Source organism: Nomascus leucogenys, chromosome 9, assembly GCF_006542625.1.
Source record: "Nomascus leucogenys isolate Asia chromosome 9, Asia_NLE_v1, whole genome shotgun sequence".
Classification (NCBI taxonomy): Eukaryota; Metazoa; Chordata; class Mammalia; order Primates; family Hylobatidae; genus Nomascus; species Nomascus leucogenys.
Genome location: NC_044389.1, coordinates 69,692,862 through 69,716,908, shown reverse-complemented (window position 1 = coordinate 69,716,908; position 24,047 = coordinate 69,692,862). Strand labels below are relative to the sequence as shown.

The 24,047-nt window shown below is 42.1% G+C and overlaps 1 protein-coding gene and 1 pseudogene across 1 annotated transcript; one reads left to right on the top strand and one right to left on the bottom strand.

Annotated features, from left to right (window-relative positions):
- The first annotated feature begins 343 nt into the window (after positions 1 to 343).
- Positions 344 to 5,160, top strand: C9H4orf36 (chromosome 9 C4orf36 homolog). Its single transcript, XM_003265863.4, has 4 exons — positions 344 to 484; positions 1,169 to 1,309; positions 4,187 to 4,341; positions 4,569 to 5,160. The coding sequence occupies exons 2-4, from the start codon at positions 1,245 to 1,247 to the stop codon at positions 4,700 to 4,702; spliced, it is 354 nt and encodes a 117-aa protein (XP_003265911.1). The 5' UTR covers positions 344 to 484; positions 1,169 to 1,244; the 3' UTR covers positions 4,703 to 5,160.
- Positions 4,785 to 22,312, bottom strand: LOC100601747 (annotated as a pseudogene).
- Positions 22,313 to 24,047: the final 1,735 nt, after the last annotated feature.

Sequence of the window (24,047 nt, the reverse complement as noted above, 5' to 3'; positions counted from 1 at the left end):
CCTTCACCCACTGCAGTGTGAGAACGCTGGCAACAGGGCTTCGGTTCCCCAGATGTCAGCAGCGAAGACTGGGTACCTTTCTTTAAATGGCGCCCCCAAACGAAGTCCAGATCGCTTGGATGCAGCCCCCTACATTGGAAAGCGTCCTTCCCAGGAAAGGTCTGGCTAACAGCCCTCTCTTTGGCTGGTTGGCTGGGTTCCGAGAGGACGGCCTGCCCCGGCCCCGTCACCAGAGAGCAGACCCCGCGGGGCGCGTCTCCTGGGCCCGGCGTCCTCTCCCTGGCGGGTGGGGCGGGCCCCACAAAGCCCTTTATTGAGGCTCTGGCGTGACGCAGAGAGCCCCAGACTCCGCGTGCGCCGCGAGCGGGAAGGAGGCGTGTGCCTGCGGCGCGGCCCCGAGGCGTGTGCGCGGCCATGTACGCTTAGCGCCGCGCGCTCTGCCCTTAGTCCCCCGGCCGCGACCCTCCGAGCTCCTGGAGCCCGGGTAACCAGGCCGCCGGCGCCGGCTCGCGGGGACTCGTCACCCTGGAAGCCGCGCGCCCGCAGCGCGTTCCTGGCGAGTCGGAGGCAGGGTGGGGCCCAGGTGTGGGAAGGAGCCGAGGCTGAGGCCGTTCCCTTCGCCGCGGGCTCTGTGGGCGGCCGAGGCCCCAACCCGTCCCGGGAACCGGTTCCTCCCGGGCCCTGCGCGTCCGGGGAAGGGAAGGGGACTCGCCCCGAATCGGCGTGCAAGGGCGGGGACGCGGGAGTGGTGCTGAGAGTTTTGAATGAGGGAAAACCTGGGAAGGATTGCTCTGCTCAAAGTGCCCGGGCCGGGGCGGGTGGTTCCTGTGCAGGCAGAGCCTTTGGTCGCCCAGCACTGCCACGATCAGACACATTTTGGTACAGCGGTGTTGGAGCTGGTTTGGCAGGCTCAGGCAAGGGCAGAGAGCGTGACACCGAAACTTTGTCTCAGGATGACGAAACTTACTGGCATTTTCTCCTTATTCAGTGGCAAGAAATGAAAAAATGAATTCATGGAAAAATGAAAGAGAACACGGTTTTACATTTGGGGTTCCAGTTCAGTGAACACATATTAAGGACTTTCTGACATTCAGAATTTTTTTTCTATTATTTGGCTACAAAATATTCACGTGAGAGGCATTAATTAGATGCGTTGCCATCATTTCAGGTAAAGTGAACAGAGTTATCTGTGACATTCCATCAGGCACCTATGTAAGGAAATCGTACCATAATATATACTCGCCATGGCGTATGGAGTGCCAAGAAAGAACACAGTGAAAACCATTTTGCGGGGCAGTTGTTATAATGTGTAAGTATTATTATTATTATTATTATTATTTTTAAATCAGGGTAAGCATTGACTGGGGTGGGGAGTGTCTTTGTTAAATAAAAGGGCTGGACACTCTATGCTCCCCATGAGATACTGGGCTATTTTCAGGTATCTGGGTTCTGATTTTTTTTTTTTTAGGCAACTGCTTTTATAAGTTAATTATCTTACTTGGTCTTTATAACACAACAACACTTTCAAGTGAGAAAACTGAGGTTCAGAGAAGTTTGATCAAAGTCACAGTCCTGTAGTAAGGAAATACAAAGGCTAGACTCGGAGTCTTCTTGTTCCAAGACAGCATTTTCTGCTTCCACCCACATCTTTTAAAAAACTTTGTTTAGATACTTCACGTCTACCAAAAAAATGCCCTAGTGTCAGACGTATCTTAACAGAGCACCTAATTAGCTGGTACAAAAGGTCGGTTTTGTATCCTGTATAGTTTGGCAGGCAGTGGATGGACAACCCATGCTTTCCAATCGAGAAGACCTGGGCTCTAAGCCTGGCCTGCCCCCAGCTCCCTAAGGCCACCTTCTTTGTACCTTGATCTCTGCATCTGCAAGATGCATATAACAATTGGCTATGCAGTGTGGATTATAAATGAAGTCGTGTATGTAAAGTACTTGCACATTGCCTGTCATCCAGTGAACGCATCGTGAGCACTTGTTGCAACCACACAATAGTTTCATTCTGTGGTATTGTAGTGCAGTCTTTTCCTTAAATGTTTGATTAGGCATCAACTGAATTTGTCTTTTAAACAATATTCTATGAAGTAAATGAGGATTCCCTATGGGATTATAAAACCAGAGCTATAGGAAATTCAGAGAAAACTCACTGTTGCATTGTTTTAGTTTTATCAGTTTAGTATGTATTTAGACCTTGAACTATGGGCAAGTACCATTATATTAAGTATCATGATTGTTATTATTATTATTTTTTTAGATGGAGTCTTGCTCTGTCACCCAGGCTGGAGTGTAGTTGGCGCGATCTCAGCTCACTGCAAGCTCCGCCTCCCGGGTTCACGCCATTCTGCTGCTTCAGCCTCCCCAGCAGCTGGGATTACAGGCGCCCGCCGCCAGGCCCGGCTAATTTTTTTCTATTTTTAGTAGAGACAGGGTTTCACCGTGTTAGCCAGGATGGTCTCAATCTCCTGACCTCGTGATCCACCCGCCTCAGCCTCCCAAAGTGCTGAGATTATAGGCGTGAGCCACCATGCCCAGCCTATACTAAGTATCATTATAAACATTATATGAAGATACTCCTGTTTCTGGAGAATGACTTAAAGCACTGATTCCATGGTTTTAGTTATGCAGAATTTTATATCATGAACAATCTCTGTAACACCAGGGCTTTCTCTTTCATTCTCTTAAGAAAGTATTTGATATCATACTATTTATAAGAATAGCCAAGTCAAGAGGAACAGAATGGTAGTAGCGCTCTTTGGAGTTCATTTGCCAAGGTAACTCCTTACCCGGGGCTTTTTTTGGTTCGGTGTTTTTAAAAGATTGTAAAAACAGTACACTAAAAACTTTCTAGCAGTATAGAAGCGTATGAAAGGAAGATAAAAATGCTATCTCTCTCCATTCCCATTCCTGATTCCCATTCAGAGGTAAAATGTCTTACATGTTTTCTAGAATTTCTGCGGCTACACAAGACACATACACACATGTATACACACACACGTCTTTTTAACACATGGAATCATATTGAACTGTTTGTACCACAGTTTGTTTAATCAGGCTCTTCTTGATAGATATTAAGGTGATTTCCATGGTTTTCTTTTTTTTTTTTTTTTTTCTTGAGACGGAGTTTTGCTCTTGTCACCCAGGCTGAAGTGCAGTGGCGTGATCTCAGCTCACTGCAACCTCTGCCTCCCGGGTTCAAGCGATTCTTCTGCCTCAGCCTCTTGAGTAGCTGGGATTACAAGCGCCCACCACCAGGCGCAGCTAAGTTTTGTATTTTTAGTAGAGACAGAGTTTCTCCATGTTGGCCAGGCTGGTCTTGAACTCCTGACCTCAGATGATCCACCCGCCTCAGCCTCCCAAAGTGCTGGGGTTACAGGCATGAGCCACCGTGCCCAGCCTCCATGTTTTTTTTTTTTTTTTTTAAACAAATGACACTTCAACACTTCAATGAACACTCTTACACATTTTTGTGACTTGTTCAAGTACATCTATAATAATTGTAGACTCTAAGTCACTCCTGAAAGGATGGGGAAGGTGGAACAGGCAAACAAAGGGGTGGCTGGTGTAATTTGGTCACTTCCCCTGCTTGGGCCAAAGCAGGTCTTTCACTTTCTTCATGCATATGAGGCTGAGCTCATATTGACTGCAGATGAGAAACATGTAGCTGATATTTTTAAATTTCAGAATTAGGTGAAAGAGAACAATTTTTAAAGGTTCATAGTGGTTATTTTGAATTTGTAGTTTGGAATATCATCTCCATTCCCAGATCTCACACTCAAAACCTTAGTCTGTGCCAAGCACCCTGCTCAATGTATGATTATGCCTTTCTTTCCTTCTTTAATATGACCACATTTTTATGAGCTATAAAAGATTCTGGAGCTCACAGTTCTTATCTACATCCTCTGACATGGAAAGATTGGATTGACTTCATGGAGGCTGAATCAAAGTTCCTGGTGTAATTTCTAGTCATTGTTCAGTATTATCTCTGTGTTAGTTAATATAAATCTCCCTCTCCTGTCTGGAATTACAACTCTGGAAAATTCTGAACACCTGCCCCCGCCCCGCATAAACCAAAATGTCTAGTGGCAAATGGAACTGAGAATTAATGTCTTCTACATCTCACATAGTAGGTGCTTAATCAATATTTATTGAATGAATTAATGAATTTTTGCCCCAGACAGGAACCTTGGGATCTTGCACTGCTTGCAAAGACCTGGTACACGAACCTGGCCAATATCAAGTTGCCTTTCTTGGAAGAAATTTCATTTGGTGGTTCTGTGCAGCTCACAAAATGTAACACCGTTAAAGATGGACTGCTCCCTTCTGCAGAATGTAAGTTCCTTAAGTTCTGATTTAATAAGTTATAAATTGTGCATGCCATTTGCTTATCAGAGAAATGTTTAAATCTGTGTATTTACACCCATACCTCCTATCTTTGTAGCTCTGTCATCTTGTTTATTATTCAAGCATATGGATTTTGCTGTATGATATTCAGTTTCGACTTAGTTATGCCTGATGAAAAATGTATGTCAGATTGTTTTGTGTATTTTCTTTTTCAGCTATCAAACTCGAAAGGGAGTATGAAGTGAAGCGTCTTTGTAAACTGAAATGTCAAGAAAATACATCTGAGGAAATTCAGATTCTCCTGAGGGAAAGGCCAGCCGGTTTGAGAAGACCTCTTCCATCTAAATGATAGTCAGCTCATGATTGAATCTGTACTCTGTCTCTTGCATCCAAAGGGCATGAAGGTCTCTGGACCTTTCACTATGTAAAGTTCAGGGCAGATATTTGAATGCCCACTGGTGGATGGGCCACTGCCCACAGCTGTGGGTTAGTGGCCAGCTCTGACAGATCTTCTGAGTCCCTGACGTACTGTTGTTCCTTGTGTCACAAGCGACGGCACTGTAAGTAGATGAAAATGCATTTGGAGTTGAGTTGTTTGTGCTATTCATTTTAATTTTTGTAAAATTGCACTAAAAGAAGAGGAAATTTCGTCAGCTGCATTGTTTTCAAAAGACATCTTGAATATGCATCTTTGAGATCCCAAGGAGGGACCAAAAGAAGGCAAGAGAGAAATTCTCTTAAAAATGATAAACCGAAACATTTCATTTGGTTAAGAAAAATAATAGGCTTCATTTTTAATACCTCTCTAGTTTCCAATTTTCTTTTTTTTTATATATATATATTTATTATACTTTAAGTTCTAGGGTACATGTGCAGAATGTGCAGGTTTGTTACATTTGTATACATGTGCCATGTTGGTGTGCTGCACCCATTAACTCATCATTTACATTAGATATATCTCTTAATGCTATCCCTTCCCCCTCCCCCCACCCCACAACAGGCCCCCGTGTGTGATGTTCCCCTTCCTGTGTACAAGTGTTCTCATTGTTCAATTCCCACCTATGAGTGAGAGCATGTGGTGTTTGGTTTTTTGTCCTTGCGATAGTTTGCTGAGAATGATGGTTTCCAGCTTCATCCATGTCCCTACAAAGGACATGAACTCATCATTTTTTATGGCCGCATAGTATTCCATGGTGTATATGTGCCACATTTTCTTAATCCAGTCTATCATTGTTGGACATTTGGATTGGTTCCAAGTCTTTGCTATTGTGAGTAGGGCCGCAATAAACATATGTGTGCATGTGCATTTATAGCAGCATGATTTATAATCCTTTGGGTATATACCCAGTAATGGGATGGCTGGGTCAAATGGTATTTCTAGTTCTAGATCCCTGAGGAATTGCCACACTGTCTTCCACAATGGTTGAACTAGTTTACAGTCCCACCAATAGCGTAATAGTGTTCCTATTTCTCCACATCCTCTCCAGCACCTGTTGTTTCCTGACTTTTTAATGATTGCCATTCTAACTGGTGTGAGATGATATCTCGTTGTGGTTTTGATTTGCATTTCTCTGATGGCCAGTGATGATGAGCATTTTTTCATGTGTCTGTTGGCTGCATAAATGTCTTCTTTGGAGAAGTGTCTGTTCATATCCTATCCTTCACCCACTTTTTGATGGGGTTGTTTGTTTTTTTCTTGTAAATTTGTTTGAGTTCTTTGTAGATTCTGGGTATTAGCCGTTTGTCAGGTGAGTAGATTGCAAAATTTTTTTCCTATTCTGTAGGTTGCCTGTTCACTCTGATGATACTTTCTTTTGCTGTGCAGAAGCTCTTTAGTTTAGCCATTCCTTCTGAAACTATTCTAATCAATAGAAAAAGAGGGAATCCTTCTTAACTCATTTTATGAGGCCAGCATCATCCTGATACCAAAGCCTGGCAGAGACACAACAAAAAAAGAGAATTTTAGATCAATATCCCTGATGAACATTGATGCAAAAATCCTCAATAAAATACTGGCAAACCGAATCCAGCAGCACATCAAAAAGCTTATCCACCATGATCAAGTGGGCTTCATCCCTGGGATGCAAGGCTGGTTCAACATATGCAAATCAATAAATGTAATCCAGCATATAAACAGAACCAGAGACAAAAACCACATGATTATCTCAATAGATGCAGAAAAGGCCTTTGACAAAATTCAACAGCCCTTCATGCTAAAAACTCTCAATAAATTAGGTATTGATGGGACATGTCTCAAAATAAGAGCTATTTATGACAAACCCACAGCCAATATCATACTAAATGGGCAAAAACTGGAAGCATTCCCTTTGAAAACTGGCACAAGACAGGGATGCCCTCTCTCACCACTCCTATTCAACTTAGCGTTGGAAGTTCTGGCCAGGGCAGTCAGGCAGGAGAAAGAAATAAAGGGTATTCAATTAGGAAAAGAGGAAGTCAAATTGTCCCTGTTTGCAGATGACATGATTGTATATCTAGAAAACTCCATTGTCTCAGCCCAAAATCTCCTTAGGCTGATAAGCAACTTCAGCAAAGTCTCAGGATACAAAATCAGTGTGCAAAAATCACAAGCATTCTTATACACCAATAACAGACAAACAGAGAGCCAAATCATGAGTGAACTCTCATTCACAATTGCTTCAAAGAGAATAAAATACCTAGGAATCCAACTTACAAGGGATGTGAAGGACCTCTTCAAGGAGAACTACAAACCACTGCTCAACGAAATAAAAGAGGACACAAACAAATGGAAGAACATTCCATGCTCATGGATAGGAAGAATCAATATTGTGAAAATGGCCGTACTGCCCAAGGTAATTTATAGATTCAATGCCATCCCCATCAAGCTACCAATGACTTTCTTCACAGAATTGGAAAAAACTGCGTTAAAGTTCATATGGAACCAAAAAAGAGCCTGCATTGCCAAGTCAATCCTAACCCAAAAGAACAAAGCTGGAGGCATCATGCTACCTGACTTCAAACTATACTATAAGACTACAGTAACCAAAACAGCATGGTACTGGTACCAAAACAGAGATATAGACCAATGGAACAGAACAGAGCCCTCAGAAATAATACCACACATCTACAACTACCTGATCTTTGACAAACCTGACAAAAGCAAGAAATGGGGAAAGGATTCCCTATTTAACAAATGGTGCTGGGAAAACTGGCTAGCCATGTGTAGAAAGCTGAAACTGGATCCCTTCCTTATACCTTATACAAAAATTAATTCAAGATGGATTAAAGACTTACATGTTAGACCTAAAACCATAAAAGCCCTAGAAGAAAACCTAGGCAACACCATTCAGGACATAGGCATGGGCGAGGACTTCATGTCTAAAACACCAAAAGCAATGGCAACAAAAGCCAAAATTGACAAATGGGATCTAATTTCCAATTTTCAATGAAACATCATTGAATATTCACATGTGGTGCTTTAAAGTAGCAAGTAGAACTTACTTTGTTTTTGTTCTCCTAAAAAAATTGTCAGGCTGGGGGTAATGGCTCATGCCTGTAAATCTCAGTACTTTGGGAGGGTGAGGTGGGAGACTCGCTTGGGCCCAGGAGTTTGGGACCAGCCTGGGCAATATAGGGAGACCTGGTCTCCACGAAAAATTAAAAAATTAGCTGAGGATGGTGCTGTGTGCCTGTAGTCCCAGCTACTCAGGAGGCTGAGATGGGAAGATCCCTTGAGCCCAGGAGTTCGATGCTGCATTGAGCTGTGATCATGCCACTGCACTCCAGCCTGGGCAGCAGAGTGAGAACGTCTCAAAAAAAAAAAAAAAAAAAAAAAAAAAAGTCTTTTTCCTTCTGCCTAATTTCTTATTTTCTATCTGGAATGACCCTGAAGCATATGGAACACACATACTTGTGTGAAAGTGACATGAAAATACACAGAAGGTCTTATGAGGAAAACACAGAGTGGATGGGGGATGAGGAATTAGATTAACTGGAAAGTATTGGATTTGGATGAACCAATTTTTCCAGCATTTGAATCCAATAAAGCATACTTGGATATTAATGTTACATTTGAGCACAGTTTAGTATTTTTTAGATGATTCAGTAGGCATTTTAGGATCTTCTGGTGTATATATATTTTTTCCCACCCAAGCTGGAGTGGAAGTTTCACTGTAACCTCTGCCTCCCGGGTTCAAGCAATTCTCATGCTTCAGTATCCCGAGTGGCTGGGACTACAGGCATGCACCACCACACCTAGCTAATTTTTGTATTTTTTAGTAGAGACGGGATTTCACCATGTTGGCCAGGGTGGTCTCGAACTTCTGACCTCAAGTGATCTGCCCATCTTGGCCTCCCAAAGTGCTGGGATTACAGGTGTGAGCCACCACGCCTGGCTGATCTTCTAGTATCTTAGCTTCATTTCATTATGAAAGGCACTGTGGCATACTGTTTAAGAGTATAGACTTTAGACCTGGGTGCCTTTCTTCAAATCCTAGCTCAGCTGCTTATTGTTATGTGAGCTGGGATAAGCTACCTTGTTTCTGTGTTTGTTTTCTCATTTGTAAAATGGGGATAATACAGGTATACCTACTTCATAGGATTAAATGAAAACTGCCAGGCACACAATGAGAATTACTCTAGTGTTAGACATTACCGTGAGTATCACTATCATCATAATCCAGGTATAGAAGATATATTATATTGAGCTGACTCTCTTGACCTTTGTGCAGACCAGGAGTCTTGAAATTTAAAAAATTTGGTTTTGTTCTTACAATATATATGTACTACTTGCCAGACCATCTGACCTGAATTTTTAGTTCAAAATATGGCCACTGTACCGATGGCAAATCCTGATCATTTCTCTTTAAAAATCATAATCCCTGTTAATCAACTTGTCACTTATGTCTTTCTCTTAAAAGTAGCATGGAGAATTTGTGTCCAAAAATGTCACATCCTGATGTCCCCACTGTGTAACCCAGAAGCATAGATATCATTTTGTGGTCTGCCCTCTGGAGCCACCAGGGAGCCCTAAGCATGTCACACCTCACCTCACAACCTGGCACTTTTAGTTAGTGGCATTAATTGGGGGTATAAGTGATATGCTTCCATCTGTTGTCCAAAAGACCGTCAGGATGGCTAAATAGTAGAAAGGAGAGTTTTATTGGTGATATCAGTTTGCGAATTGGGAAGAGAGTCTCTGGAGTGGACTGAAGGTGCTCTTTCTTCGAAGAGGGAAAGGGCAGGCTGGGTTTTAGGCCTCCCAGGGCCTGTATCACACAATAAAGTAATACATATTCAGCAGGTTTTGGGGGAAAAGCTATACATATGTATGAATGTAGTCAAGCACATGTGCAATGGGCAAACATATATGTAACATACTTCCCATGTTCACTTTGGGGTGGGGTTTTAGCATTAAAATAAGGTGGAGTTTGGCTCTAGGCCAAAAGAGAACTACAGGGCACAAAGACAGTTCACAAGCAGCTTCTGTAAGCTGGCAGAAACTGGCTTAAGGTCTGTAGTTGCTTTTCAGAAAAGAAGGTTTGTAAGGCTGGTCCTCTGTTCAATCAGAGTTGTAGTGGTGTAGGATGTAAATCAAGGTCAGGAGGGCTATGATAGCTCCTGTTGTTATGGAGTTTAGCAAGAGTGTGCTTTTCTTCTAGGTAGGAATTTAGGAAGTTGTCATGCCAACTGAGCCCTGAGCCCTTGACGCCATAATAATTTTTATTTCCTTAACCTTATGGGCCATCTTAGTTGATAAAGAGGCATCTGTTTTGGTCTCTCAGATCACACATTCTTTTTCATAATGTTGAAAATGAATGAAACATGTATCTGTAAAAAGTTTGCCAGAATAAAATATTTTAATATTCCTTGAGAAAAGTTGGAATTTGAGAAAGCTTTGGTTCCTCATGATTTTCTTGAGAGAAGAGTCCTGCTTCCAGCTTTAAGATTCTCTTAATCATGATTTTAGGCAGATGTTTCTGAACCTCTGAAAACTGCACATATTGAAATAAAATTACATTGCAAAATTGAGTAATATGTGTATATGTCTCTCTCTCTTGAAATGCCCTAAGAGCAGGAAAGGAATGCTTTCTTATGTTAGTGCTCCATTGCGTAACTCATATAGGCACTCAATAGACAGTCATTGATTGAAAATTTTCAGGGCCAGGCATGGTGGCTCATGCCTGTAATCCCTGCACTTTGGGAGGCTGAGACGGGTGGATCACCTGAGGTCAGGAGTTCAAGACCAGCCTGGCCAACATGGTGAAACCCTGTCTCTACTAAAACTACAAAAAATTAGCCAGGCATGGTGGCATGCGCCTGTAATCCCAGCTACTTGGGAGGCTGAGGCAGGAGGAGAATCAATTGAACCCAGGAGGTTGAGGTTGCAGTGAGCCAAGATCACACCATTGCATTCCAGCCTGGGAAACAAGAGTGAAACTCCATCTCAAAAAAAAAAAAAAGAAAATTTCAGATGGTGAAAGATCCATAATAGAATGCACTTGATAGTTCCATTCTTATTTTTTATTTTTTTAATTAAAACAATTTTTTTAGAGACAGGATCTGGCTCTGTTGCCCAGATTGGGGTGTAGTAGCATGATCAATATTCGCTTCAGCTTTGAACTCCTAAGCTCAAGCAATCCCAGCTACTTGGGACTGTAGCTGCCTATGGTCCCGCCATGTGCGGCTAATTTTTTTGGTATTCTTTTTAAGATAGGATACTTTTTTAAAATCAGGAGATAGCCATGATATGATTGAATATGGGACTAAAACAGTTCAAGACAAAGGTCAGAATGAACAAATATACCATTTTTACATAAAACATTTTAAAGTTATAACAATTTAATTAAAACTGATAACAATTCAACTTCGGTGGCATACAAAAATTCTACTTCTTTACATCTCCACTTTCCCCCACTTTGGTATTGATGTCAGAAATTACATCTTTCTATATTGTGTATTCATTAACATAATTTATAGTTATTTTTCATGCTTTTGTTTTTTAGATTCTATGCCAAACTTAAAAGTGATCTACACAACAATATTACACTACTTACAATACTATAGAATTTTATATATAGATAGATAAACCTTTTTTTTTTTGAGATGGAATCTCACTCTGTTGCCCAGGCTGGAGTCGAGTGGCGTGATCTCGTCTCACGGCAACCTCCACCTCCTGGGTTGATGCAATTTTCCTGCCTCAGCCTCCTGAGTAGCTGGGATTACAGGCATGCGCCACCATGCCCAGCTAATTTTAGTAGAGACAGGATTTTGCCATGTTGACCAGGCCTGTCTTGAACTCCTGACCTCAGATGATCTGCCCGCCTCGGCCTCCTAAAGTGCTAAGACTACAGGCGTGAGCCACTGCACCCGGCCTAATTCTATATTTTATCTACATATTTACTTTTACCAGAGAGCTTTATATTTTTCTATGGTTTTGTGTTGCTGTCTAGTGTCTTTTTGTTTTAACTTGAAGGAGTCTCTTTAGTATTTCTTGTGGGGGTAAGGCCTAGTGGTAATGAATCTCCTCAGCTTTTGTTTATCTGGGAAAGTTTTAATTTCTTTTTAATTTTTGTAGGACAGTTTTGCCAGATATAGTGTTGTTGGTTGGCAGTTTTTTCCATTTTAGCACTTCGAATATATTACTTCACTCCCTTCTGGCCTGGAGGGTTTCTTTTATTTGAGACGGAGTCTCGCTGTGTCACCCAGGCTGGAGTGCAGTGGCGCAATCTAGGCTTACTGCAACCTGCACCTCCTGGGCTCAAGTGATTCTCCTGCCTCATGCTCCCGAGTAGCACCACCACACCTGGCTAATTTTTGTATTTTTAGTAGAGACAGGGTTTCACCATGTTGGCCAGGCTGGTCTCAAACTCCTGGCCTCAACTGATCTCACCTTGGCCTCCCAAGGTGCTGGGAATATTGGTGTGAGCCACCACACTTGGCCCTGGCCTGCAGGGTTTCTGCTCAAAAATCTGCTGGTAGGCTGGGCTCAGTGGTTCACACCTGTAATCCCAGAACTTTGGGAGGCCAAGGTGGGAGGATTGCTTAAGACCAGGAGTTTAAGAGCAGCTTGAGCAATACAGTGAGACCTCACCACTATAAAAAATAAAAAGAAAATTATCCAGGCATGGTAGCATGTGCCTATAGTCACAGTTACTCCAGAGGCTGAGGCAGGAGGATTGCTTGAGCCCAGGAGTTTGAGGCTGCAGTGAGCTATGATGATGCCATTGCACTCCAGCTTGGGTGACAGGGCAAGATCCTATCTCAAAATAAAAAAAAAGAAAACAAACTGCTTATAGTCTAATAAGATCTCGCTAGTATGTGATGAGTCACTTTTCTTTTGCTGCTTTCAAGATTTTCTCTTTGTCTTTGACGTTTGACAGTTTGATAATAATGTGTTTTGGTTTGGGTCACTTTGGTTTATCCTAGTTGGAGTTTGTTGAGCTGCTTGAATTTGTATGTTCATTTTCTTCCTCAAATTTGGGAATACCTTGGCAATTATCTTCATGTAGGCTTGCTAGTCCTTTCTCCCTTTTCCTTTTGGGTCTCCCATCATGCATATATTGGTCTGTTTGATGGTGTTCTACAAGTATTTTTGGCTTTCTTCACTTTTCTTCATTCTTTCTTTTTGCTTATCTGACTCAATAATTTTAAGTGATCTGACTTCAAATTCACTGACTCTTTTTTTCTGCTTAAGTGTCCTATTGAACTCCTCTAGTGAATTTTAAAATTCAGTTATTGTATTCTTTAGCTCCAGATTTAAAAAACTGGTTTCTATGACTTTGTTGATATTCTCATTTTGTACATATATCATTTTCCTGATTTTGTTTAGTTGTTTATCTTCTCTATTAGCTCACGTAGCATCTTTAAGGTGTTTATTTTGAATCCTTTGTCAGGTAAATCATAGGCCTGTGTTTCTTTGGGGGTTGGTTTCTGGAAATTTATTTTGTTGCTTTGATCAGGCCATGTTTTCCTGTTTCTCTGTAGGCCTTGTGACCTTTTGTTGAGCTTCAGGCATTCAAAAAACAAAAAACAAACAAAACAACCACAACCCCCCCAAACCAAATAAAAAACAGCTACCTCTCCCAGTCATTGGCTTCATGCAGGGGAGGGTCTTCACCAGTCAGCCTGGCCAGAGTGTATGGCGACCTCCCGAACCTTTCTGGGAATGCATCTTCTCTGGGCTTGTGTGTATAATTTCCCAGTTAAAAAAGGTTTGCTTGCTTCTTCACTGGAGCTCATAATCTTTTGCTTTTCCTGGTGTCTGTCTGTGGTACGACACTCTCTCCAGTGCTGTAACAAACTGTGGAGCTTGCCTTTGTTCCCAGTGGCCCCCCAACCTGGCATCCAAACTGCTGTTCTGGTCACTGTTCCAAGTCAGATAAGATAGAACCCAGTCCTTGAGCAGCATCCCAGAAAAACCAGAATGTTGGATACACAGTGCATTCATCTCTTTCACTCCAGAGGAAAAATGGGGTTATAATTTCTCTCCTGATTGTGCCACCTTGTGAATGGGAGAAGGAATGGCTAGGACAGGTAAAATGCCATGAATTTTCCTACCCATTTCAATGCACTTGCTGAGGTGCTGCAACCTCTTAACTTGTTTCTGGAGTTCTTACAAAAGCAGTTCGGTGTGTATATTGTTAAGTCAGTGTCTTCCTTGGTGAATGAGGATCTGAGGCTTCCTATTCTGCCACCTTACTGATATCACTCTGCAAATATACAATTTTTGATACATTGCTCTCACTGTGGGATTTTGGGGTTATGGATAACTTTGAGGTTACAAACCTATGCATTCCAATATCTAGTCGGTAGCATAAATAAGCAAAATGGTCCAGTGAAGCCATACAGGTCCAGTGAAGCCATACAGCCATATAGTGAAGCCATGTGGAGACTGGAGAAGGGGAGAGCATGCACCTCCTCCAAAGGGGCAGCAGCCGCTCAGCTCCAGTCTGTCAGTGCCATGCTAGAGTGGCATCGAGGGGATAATCTTCCAGTTGGATTTTCCAAAGGGGAAGATCTTCCAATTTTTTTAGAGAATCTGATAATAAAGATGAAAAAAAAAACAAAAGCAACTCATTATTGTGGAAAATTTCAAACATGCAAGAATAGTAAGAATAAGAAAATGAATCTCTATGTCTCTGTCACCTTGCTCCAGCACTTATCAACTCACGGCCAATTTTATTTCACTTATACTCACTCACTTTCCACACCCCAGTTCCCACCATTGGGTTATTTTGAAGTAAATTCTAGATAGCATATCAGTACATCTGTAATTATAGAAATGCAGATTTTATAAATGTAGATTTCCAATTTTATAAAGGTGTGGAACAATCAAAGCATTCTTGGGGGTTATAATCCATGTAGGCCCATAGTTTAACCTCAGAGTAGGGAGTTGTTTCTGGTGGTTGCTGCTTTGATACATTTAGAAGCCATTATCTGAATTATCCCGATACTTTCTTCTATCTGTGTCATATGGCACAAATGAAGAGCACTTTGTGTCAGGAGTTTTGATGTGAGTGACTCATTTGATTTAGTGATCCTCATCCCTGAAAAAAGTTGTCAGGAACCCAGGCTGTGTATGTAGCCTTGGCTGTGTGACTTGAAAAGGTGGAACATCCACATTCCTAGTCCAAATTTGCCTCATAAAATTCCAGTGTGCTCTTTGTAAGACTCTGATCTGCCAACCAGAAACACTCCCAAAGTTTCTTGGCTGAAAGTCTGGGAGTTGGAGCTTTCACCAGATTACCCACTCTGCTCATTCTTCCCACTTCCTTTATACACCTGTCCTCTCCTATTTGTTCATTCCGACATTTTGACTAATTTTCCTCCATCTCAGCAATTATCATAAATATTAGAGCTGGATTGTTAACTGGTTAAAATGTGGAAAAAGACCATTTTACGATTACACAACCAAAGATAGTCGTTAGCAGAAATTTAGTATGTTTTCATTTCTTTGGAAATCAAAACTACTTCAATTTTCTTTAAAAAAATTAACAATCTCCAGCTGTATCAACATATGTTTTGGACTGTGACAAGATTCATGCTGTATTTTTATTTTTGTAGTTCACATCCCACTGAGCGGCCTGTACTCTTTCCTTTTAGGGTCACTGTCACTAATCCATCTAGTCCCAGGGATAATACTTCCAATAGTTTATTTGAAAACTGTAAATATTTTAAAATCTAAAGTCCGCAAATCTACTGTGTAATATATCTGGCATTGTTGCTGTTAGTTTTAATTTCTTAAAAATCAGATTTAGATAAGATAGTAATAGAGAGAAAACTCTAGGTTTTAGTAGATCTGGGTTCTAGAGTCTTCCCTGTCCCAATTAGTTGTATATCCATGAGAAAATCTTTTTTTTTTTTAATTTTAAAATTGCAACCAATTTTATTTTAATTTTAGCTGGATGCAACAGCCAGAGAACTTTCCTAAATTCTGAATAGTAAAGATCACCCATAACTTCACCATACAATTTCAGAAAGATACACTGTGTATGTAAATACCATGACCATCCAGAAATTTTCTTCTGGTTCATTGAAGAACTGTCTGTTCTTCTGTGTATGTAAAGATTTTGCAGGTTTTGATGGGCTAAAGGTCCTTGTAAACTGTACAATAGCTTCACACAGTCCGACATTTCTAATCTTTTCATTTTTTCTACCTTATTTGGATGATGAAATAAAATCTTATTTTCCCCTTCTTCTTCACGCGGCCTAAAGCATGGGTTGTAGATGAAGAAACTCAGCAGCGCCGGTGGGAACTGCTTCTCCTGGGCCGCCCAGGGCCCGCTCCTGGCCTGGCCACTGCTGCAGCCATCCTGGCCCGGCCCCCACCTCAGGAGCCTCCCATGGCCCGCCCAGAGACCAAGAAAATCTCTTAATTTCAGTGGAACTCAGTTTGTTTCTCTTTTTAAACATTGCCAGTTATAAATGTATTTTATTTTATATTATTTTTATTTTTTTTTTGAGACTGAGTCTTACTCTGTTGCCCAGGCTGGAGTGCAGTGGCGCAATGTCAGCTCACTGCAAGCTCCGCCTCTTGGGTTCAAGTGATTCTCATGCCTCAGCCTCCTGAGTAGCTGGGACTAGAGGCGCAAGCCACCATGCCTGGCTAATTTTTGTGTTTTTAGTAGAGACGGGGTTTTGCCATGTTGGCCAGGCTGGTTTTGAACTCCTGACTTCAGGTGATCCACCCGCCTTGGCTTCCCATAGTGCTGGGATTACAGGCATGAGCCACTCCGCCCAGCTTCTGTAAATGTATTTTAAATAAAGATTTGTTTTTTAAAACAGTAGTTCCCAAGCTGGTCATGGTGGCTTATGCCTGTAATCCCAGCACTTTTGGAGGCTGAGGTGGGAGGATCTCTTGAGGCCAAGAGTTCAAGACTAGTCTGAACAAAAGAGTGAAACCCCATCTCTACAAAAGCAAAAAAAAAAAAAAAAAAAAAAAATCAGCCGGACATGACTGTAATCCCAGCCACTTGGGAGGCTAAAGTGGGAGGATCCCTTGAGTGCTCAGGAATTCGAGGTTACAGTGAGCTATGATTGCATCACTGTACTCCAGCCTGGGCAATAGAGAAAAACCCTGTCTTAAAATAAAATAGGCCGGGCATGGTGGCTCATGCCTGTAATCCCAACACTTTGGGAGGCTGAGGTGGGTGGATCGCCTGAGGTCAGGAGTTGGAGACCAGTCTGGCCAACATGGTGAAAGCCTGTCTCTACTAAAAATACAAAAACATTAGCTGGCCATGGTGGTGTGCGCCTGTAATCCCAGCTACTCGGGAGGCTGAGGCAGGGGGATTGCTTGAATCAGGGAGGTGGTTGCAATGAGCCGAGATCTTGCAACTGTACTCCAGCCTGGGCCACAGGGCAAGATTCTGTCTCAAAAAAATAATAAATAAATAAATAAAATAAAATAATAGTTTTCTATACCACTACCACTCATTTCTACCTCTATACAGTCAACTAATTTCACGTATTTTACCTATGTTGTTATTTACCTCCATGACTCGAAAACTTGAAATAACACGTTGGTATTACTACCTCTTGTTTGTTTCTTTTTTTTTTTCTTTTCTTTCTAGGCACAATCTATTGACTTCCCAGTGTAGATGATAACATTTTCTTTTCTTTTCTTTTTTTTTTTTTTTTTTTCTTGAGACGGAGTCTCACTTTGTTGCCCAGGCTGGAGTGCAATGGCACAATCTTGGCTCATTGCAACCTCTGCCTCCTGGGTTCAAGTGATTCTCCTGCCTCAGCCTCCCTAGTAGCTGGGATTACAGGCATGTGCCGCCACACCCGGCTAATTTTTGTGTTTTTGGTAGAGACCGGGTTTCACCATGTTGGCCAGGCTGGTCGCAAACTCTTGACCTCAAGTCATTCATCCGCCTCAGCCTCCCAAAATGCTGGGATTGCAGGTGTGAGCCACCGTGCACAGCCTATTTTTTTCCTTAACCTTACCACGGATGTAGAACATTTCCTTTTCCCTCTAAATATATCATTAGATTATATTATAATTTGTCTTAGATCAGTATTAAATGTTAACATTTGTGACTATTGTCTTAGTCCATTTGGGCTGATAAAACAAAATACTATAAACTGGGTAGTTTATACAAAACAGAAATTTATTTTTTGCAGTTATGGAAACTGGAAAGTCCAAGATCAAGGAGTCAGCAGATGCCTGGTGAGGGCCTGTTCCTAATAGATAGTTCCTATCCACAAGGATAGGAACGCATGTGAAGACAGGAACTGTTTCTTGAGTCCACAGTTCCCTAGCTGTGTCTTTACATGGTGGAAGGGACCAGCTAGCTCCGAGGAGTTTCTTTTATAAGGGCATTAATCCCATTCCTGAGGGCTCCATCTTTGTGACCTAATCACTTTCCAAAAGGCTCTTAATATCATTACCTTGGGAATTAGGATTTCAACATACAATACTTGGGGGACATAAACATTCATACCACAGCAGTACGTGAACATTTCACAACTTATCTATGTAGCAAACTATGATTAATTTTCCTTCCCTGTTACTTTCTTTTTGCAGGATTTAGAAATTTAGTAATTGGATTTAGTAATTGCTTAGTTTTCCATGCATTTATCGTGAAATATTTATTTATTAACTCCGTGCTCCTTGCCAGTTGTTAGTCCTCTCAAAACATGCTGATGTATTTTATTATTTCACCTTCCTGAGAAGGCCCGTAAGAAGTCTTGTCTTGCTCTAACCTGGACTGTTTATTTTCATACTCAGAGCAAACTCCTCTTCTGTGATTTCGACATTATCCGCCTGGGGATTCACTCCACTCTCTTCTGTGCAGATGCCCCTGTTTCTTGTGTGGTCATCCTCTCTCTTGGTTTGCTGCTTTATTTGGTGCAGCATCCTCTCCAGTAGTTACTTGAGATAGGGGACATGGGAGGAAAATTTTTTGAGTTCTTCTTGTCTAGAGTCTTTATTTTACTCTCAAGATGTCATTGACAGCTTGGCTAGGTATAGCATTGTAGGTTGTAAATAATGTTCCTACAAAATTTTGAAGGGTTTGTTCATTGCTTTTTCTTTCTTTTTTTTTTTTTGAGACGGAGTCTCGCTCTGTCACCGAGGCTGGAGTGCAGTGGCTCAGTCTCGGCTCACTGCAACCTCCGCCTTCTGGGTTCAAGTGATTCTCCTGCCTCAGCATCCCTAGAAGCTGGGATTATAGGCACGTGCCACCACGCCCAGCTAATTTTTGTATTTTTAGTAGAGATAGGGTTTAGCGATGTTGGCCAGGCTGGTCTTGAACTCCTGACCACAGGTGATCCACCTGCCTTCGCCTCCCAAAGTGCTGGGATTATAGGTGTGAGCCACCATGCCCGGCCTGTTCATTTCTTTTTAGTTTTATTATTGTCAGCATTCTGAAGCCATCTTTACTCTGGATCCTTCCATGAGACCTGCTTTTTCTCCCTGGAAGCGTATGGCATCTTCCCCTAGATCCCAGTATCCTGAGAGGAATCATGGTGTAAGTCTATTCACATCCAGTATAGTACAGTGATTTAGAGCATTGAGTGTAGGGCATGGGCCAGCTGGAGTTGAATGCCAGTTTCATCACTTACTGACTGTATTGTCTTGGACAGATTATTTAATTTTTCTCAGCTTTAATTTCTACATCTGTAAAAGGTAGATGGTTTTGACAAGGAAACGAGTTAAATATATTAAAGCAGTTAGAACAGTGCCTGGCACAGAGGAAGCCCTAACACTGTTCGTGTTAGCTACTCTTACCATTATCCATTATACCTGACATGCTTCAAACCCTTGCAATCTAGAAACTCATGTCCCTCACTTCTAGGAAATTATCTTAAAAATTAATTTGTATATGTTTCTGTCTTTTCATTTTCCCTGTACTTTCTAGAAGAAGTACTATTATTCATGTACTGCACTGGCCTTCTAATTTTTTATCTTTTCTCTCTTGCTTTTTATCCCTTTGCCTTTTGCTGCAATTTGTGGGAGATCCTTTCAGTTTTGTCCGCCAACCACCATAAGTTTTTCTTTTCTGCTACTATATTTTTATTTTTTTCTCTGAATACTTGCCCTTCTCCTTTGTAAAAGGTAACCTATTTTATTCATAATTGCTTATATTTTTTCTTATCTGTGAGAATAAAAAATAGATTTCTTCTCCCTGCATTGTATGTGTTCCCTCAAGGCTATTTTTCTGCTTATTTTTTTATCTCCATCTGTCATGTGAAAAGCTCTCCCAGTAATCCAGATGTGACAAAGTACATGACTTAAGGAAGTGAAGGTGGAGTAGATGATGTGGCTCTGACTCAGGAGTCGTGGAATAAGTAGAAATCACAGCATAGCTTAGGAAAAAGGATGCAAGTGAATGAAAGGGAAGAACCTAGGATGACTTCTAGATTGTGGGCTTGGGCCATGGGGTACATGCTGTCACCAGAGGGAATGGGAAAGGAAGAATTGTCTTGGGCGTGTAGGAGATACATTTCGTTTTCATTAGGTTGGTGTTTGAAGCTCTCAGGAGACGCTCGAGTGGAGATCTCCAGTAGCAGTGGGCTTTACAGATGTGCTGCTCAGGAAAGGGAAAGTAGAGAGATGAAAACTGAAATCATGGATGTCTTTGAGCTCATCCAGGGAGACTACACAGAATAAGAGAGATAACAAACAGCCTAAAACCTTGGCTGGCAGCATGGAAGAGGCAGATCTTGAGAAAAAAATGAACCGGATATCTAAACCCCAGTGAATTGCATGCTGTAATATTTTTTTTCTTTGAGATGGAGTCTTGCTCTGTCACCCAGGCTGGAGTGCAGAGGCACGATCTCGGCTTACTGTAACCTCCACCTCTCTGGTTCAAGCAATTCTCCTGCCTCAGCCTCCTGAGTAGCTGGAATTACAGGCACGTGCCACCATGTCTGTGGCGTATAAAAAATTATACAAATTTTATGGCGTATTGTATAAAAAATTATACAAATAAATTTTTGTATTTTTAGTAGAGATGGGGTTTCATCATCTTGGCCAGGATGGTCTTGATCTCCTGACCTCGTGATCTGCCTGCTTCTGCCTCCCAAAGTGCTGGGATTACAGGCATGAGCCACCATGCCTGGCCCTAATTTTTGTGTTTTTAGTAGATATGGGGTTTCACCACATTGGCCAGGCTTGTCTCGAACTCCTAACCTCAAGTGATCCACCTGCCTCGGCCTCCCAAAGGGCTGGGATTACAGGCATGAGCCACCACGCCTGGCCTGCGTGCTGTAATTTTTTTTAAATGAAAAATAGTTTGGCATATAATTTTTAAAATCAGTTATTTACTTAGGTTCTTAAGAAATTCAGAACACCAATTTGTGAGGATAAATTTCTTTTTTTTTTCTTTTTTTTTTGAGACAGCGTTTCACTCTGTTGCCCAGGCTGAAGTGCAGTGGCATGATCTTGGCTCACTGCAACTTCTGTGTCCTGGGTCAAGTGATCCTCCCACCTCAGCCTTCCCAGTAGCTGGGACCACAGCCATGCATCACCACACCTGGCTAATTTTCTTTTTTGTGTTTTTAGTAGAGATGCTGTTTTGCCATGTTGCCCAGGCTGGCCTTGAATTCCTGAGCTCCAGCGATCTACCCGCCTCAGCCTCCTGAAGTGCTGGGACTACAGGCGTGAGCTACCGCGCCTGGCCTGTGAGAATAAATTCCATTCGTCAGGGCAAACACAGATCACAGGTAGCCCTGGAGCTGAGGAATAGCTTTGATTTTTGGTAAAATCTGTGAGTCCACAGCTTTCTGATAGATTTGGTGCTGCTCTGTAATCTCGTATTTCCCTTTTTCTGTGTTGAAGATCTCACCTTCCTGTTTCTGGGCTTCTACACCTGCTTCTTCTTGAAGTAAGCGTCAGTAGGGTGTTTTGGGGTTTTTACATTGCTGATTATCAATTTTGGTTGAGGTGGCAGTGACAGATTTCTGGCGTGTTCTTTCTAGAGGATCTTGGTTGAAGACCAGAGGTCCAGTCACAAGTAACAAGCCACTAGCCAGCGGCTTCAGGAAAACCACCCTCTTGCCTCTGTGGCGCCCAGTGAGGGTGATCAGAATGGTCCCAGGGGTGATGCTGGCTCACAGTTTTCTCATGTGCCGACTGAAGGGTTTTTTTGCTGTGGCTCAACAGCTTTTGAGGCACATCTTCAGTAGGATAGTATCTAGGCATTTTGCAATGTTTAACCATCCGGGTACCACCGTTCTTGTCACCACCAACTGGTTTTGTAATAGTTGCAAGAACCTTCTCCTTTTTCTTTTCAACCTTGGATTCAGCAGCTGAGTGCCTCCTCTTGTACATGGCCTTTCTGGAATACATAGCTGATCGGGAATACCTGCCAATTCCTCTGACAAGGACAGGATTTCAGCTGCAATGGGGCTTCTCCTTCTTGGGCTTTTTAGTCTTGAGGCTGCTCCTTTTTACCTTGCCACCAGCATCAGCTTTCTTGGCTTCTGGTTTCTTCTCTTTAGGATCTGGCTTCTCAACCTTTTCACCCACCATCTTGCAAGAAGGGAAAGAGAACTCAGCATAGAAATTTAATAGTGAATGATTGGAATTTATGGAATCGTTTTATTTTCGGTTGACAAAGTGTATTAAAATTTTATCCGTGAAAACATTTTATCTAATAACAAAGAAAAAACAGAAGAAAGAAAAAATTAACAAGAATTTATTATGTACTTGAAACTCTTCTAGGCATTCTATTTATGTTCTTTAGTCCTTACCACAACCCTGCAAAGGAGAAAGGGGCAAGAAAGAGCAGAGCAGAGTTCTAATATCAGGAGGAGAAGAAAGTCTGGGGCTGGGGTTGGGCCAGGCTCTTGATGAGGCAGGGCTTACGCTATCAGTTGACAGAGCAGCAAGAATGGAGGGAAAAAGACTCCCCTTTGCTCATTGTCTGTATCTCAGGATCTTGCTTTCCCTAGGACAGAGGTTTCTCTAACCTCTTTTCATCTTTTTATTTTATTTTATTTAGAAACACGGTCTTGCTTTGTTGCTCAGGCTGGAGTGCAGTGGCACCGTTATAGATCACTGCAGCTTCAAACTCGTGGCCTCAAATGATCCTCCTGCTTTGGCATCCCAAAGTGCTGAGATTACAGGCATGAGCCACTGTACATAATATACTCTTTTCATTGTAGTTCTAAGAACAATTATCTTCCCATTCCAGTAAATGGCACCATTTTTATTCCATTGCTTAGTCCAGAAACCCAGGGGGTCGTCTGTGATTCCTCCAGGTCCCTCACTTCCTCTTTGGTCCAATCTATTGGCAAGTATCATGGGCTCTACCTCCTGAATATATTCCACATGTATCAATTTCTCTCTTACCTCTATCATCCTCACCTTAGTCTCCATCATCTCTTGTTTGGAATATGGAGAAGGCCTCCTAACTGACCTCCTTACTTTCATTTTTGACTTTCCTATAGTCTGTCCTCAATAGCCATAGTGATCTTTTAAAAATGGCAGTCATGTTATTGCCAAAAAGATCCTGTCACTTCCCTGAGTAATGCCCTTCCCCACGGCCTACCAGGCCCTGTGCTTTCTCACGCTCACCTTGTTCTCTGACCTCATTCCTCCCATTCATCATCCAGCCCCACTGGGCTCTAGACCATGGCCTACTTGCTGTTTTCGACACATCAGACTTTTTCCCACCTTAGAGCCTTTGTTCTTGCTTATTTTCCTCAAGATTCTCAGCCCTCACATTTTTTCAGGGCTGCCTCCTGATTGTTGAGGACTTGGCTCAAATAACATCTGCTGCGGGAGGCCTCCTGGGACCTCCCCACCACCCCCAGAGAAATTGGCCTTTCCTTTTACTCACTCACTTGCAGTGACAGCACCTTGTTTTAATTCCTTTACAGCACTCACATCACTCTCTGCAGTTATTTATTTGCTTGCTTTGTTATTTGCCTGTGTTTCTCTGTTTTGTCTCTAGTGTCTACAATAATACCTACCCAGAGTAGCCACTCTTATCAGTATTTGTTGGATAAATGATTGTATTACTTTAAAAATTGTCGAAGCCAGGTGTGGTGGCACGGCCAGTAGCCCCAGCTACTCAGGAGGCTGAGGTGGAAGGATCACTTGAGCTCAGATGTCCGAGGCTGCAGTGAGCTATGGTCACATCTCTTCACTCCAGCTTGGGCAACAGAGTGAGACCCTGTCTCTAATAACTTTTTAAAAAAGATTGTTGAAAAGGTGCCACTTTTTTTTTTTTCCCCTTTGAGACAGGGTCTCACTCCAGTGC

Bases quoted from the DNA above. Each gene is read 5' to 3' on its own strand.
- C9H4orf36 (XM_003265863.4), top strand. From the start codon at position 1,245: ATGGCGTATGGAGTGCCAAGAAAGAACACAGTGAAAACCATTTTGCGG. The intron at 1,310-4,186 runs GTAAGTATTATT...TTTTTGCCCCAG, and splicing joins CGGGGCAGTTGTTATAATGT to ACAGGAACCTTGGGATCTTG. The intron at 4,342-4,568 runs GTAAGTTCCTTA...TTTCTTTTTCAG, and splicing joins ACTGCTCCCTTCTGCAGAAT to CTATCAAACTCGAAAGGGAG.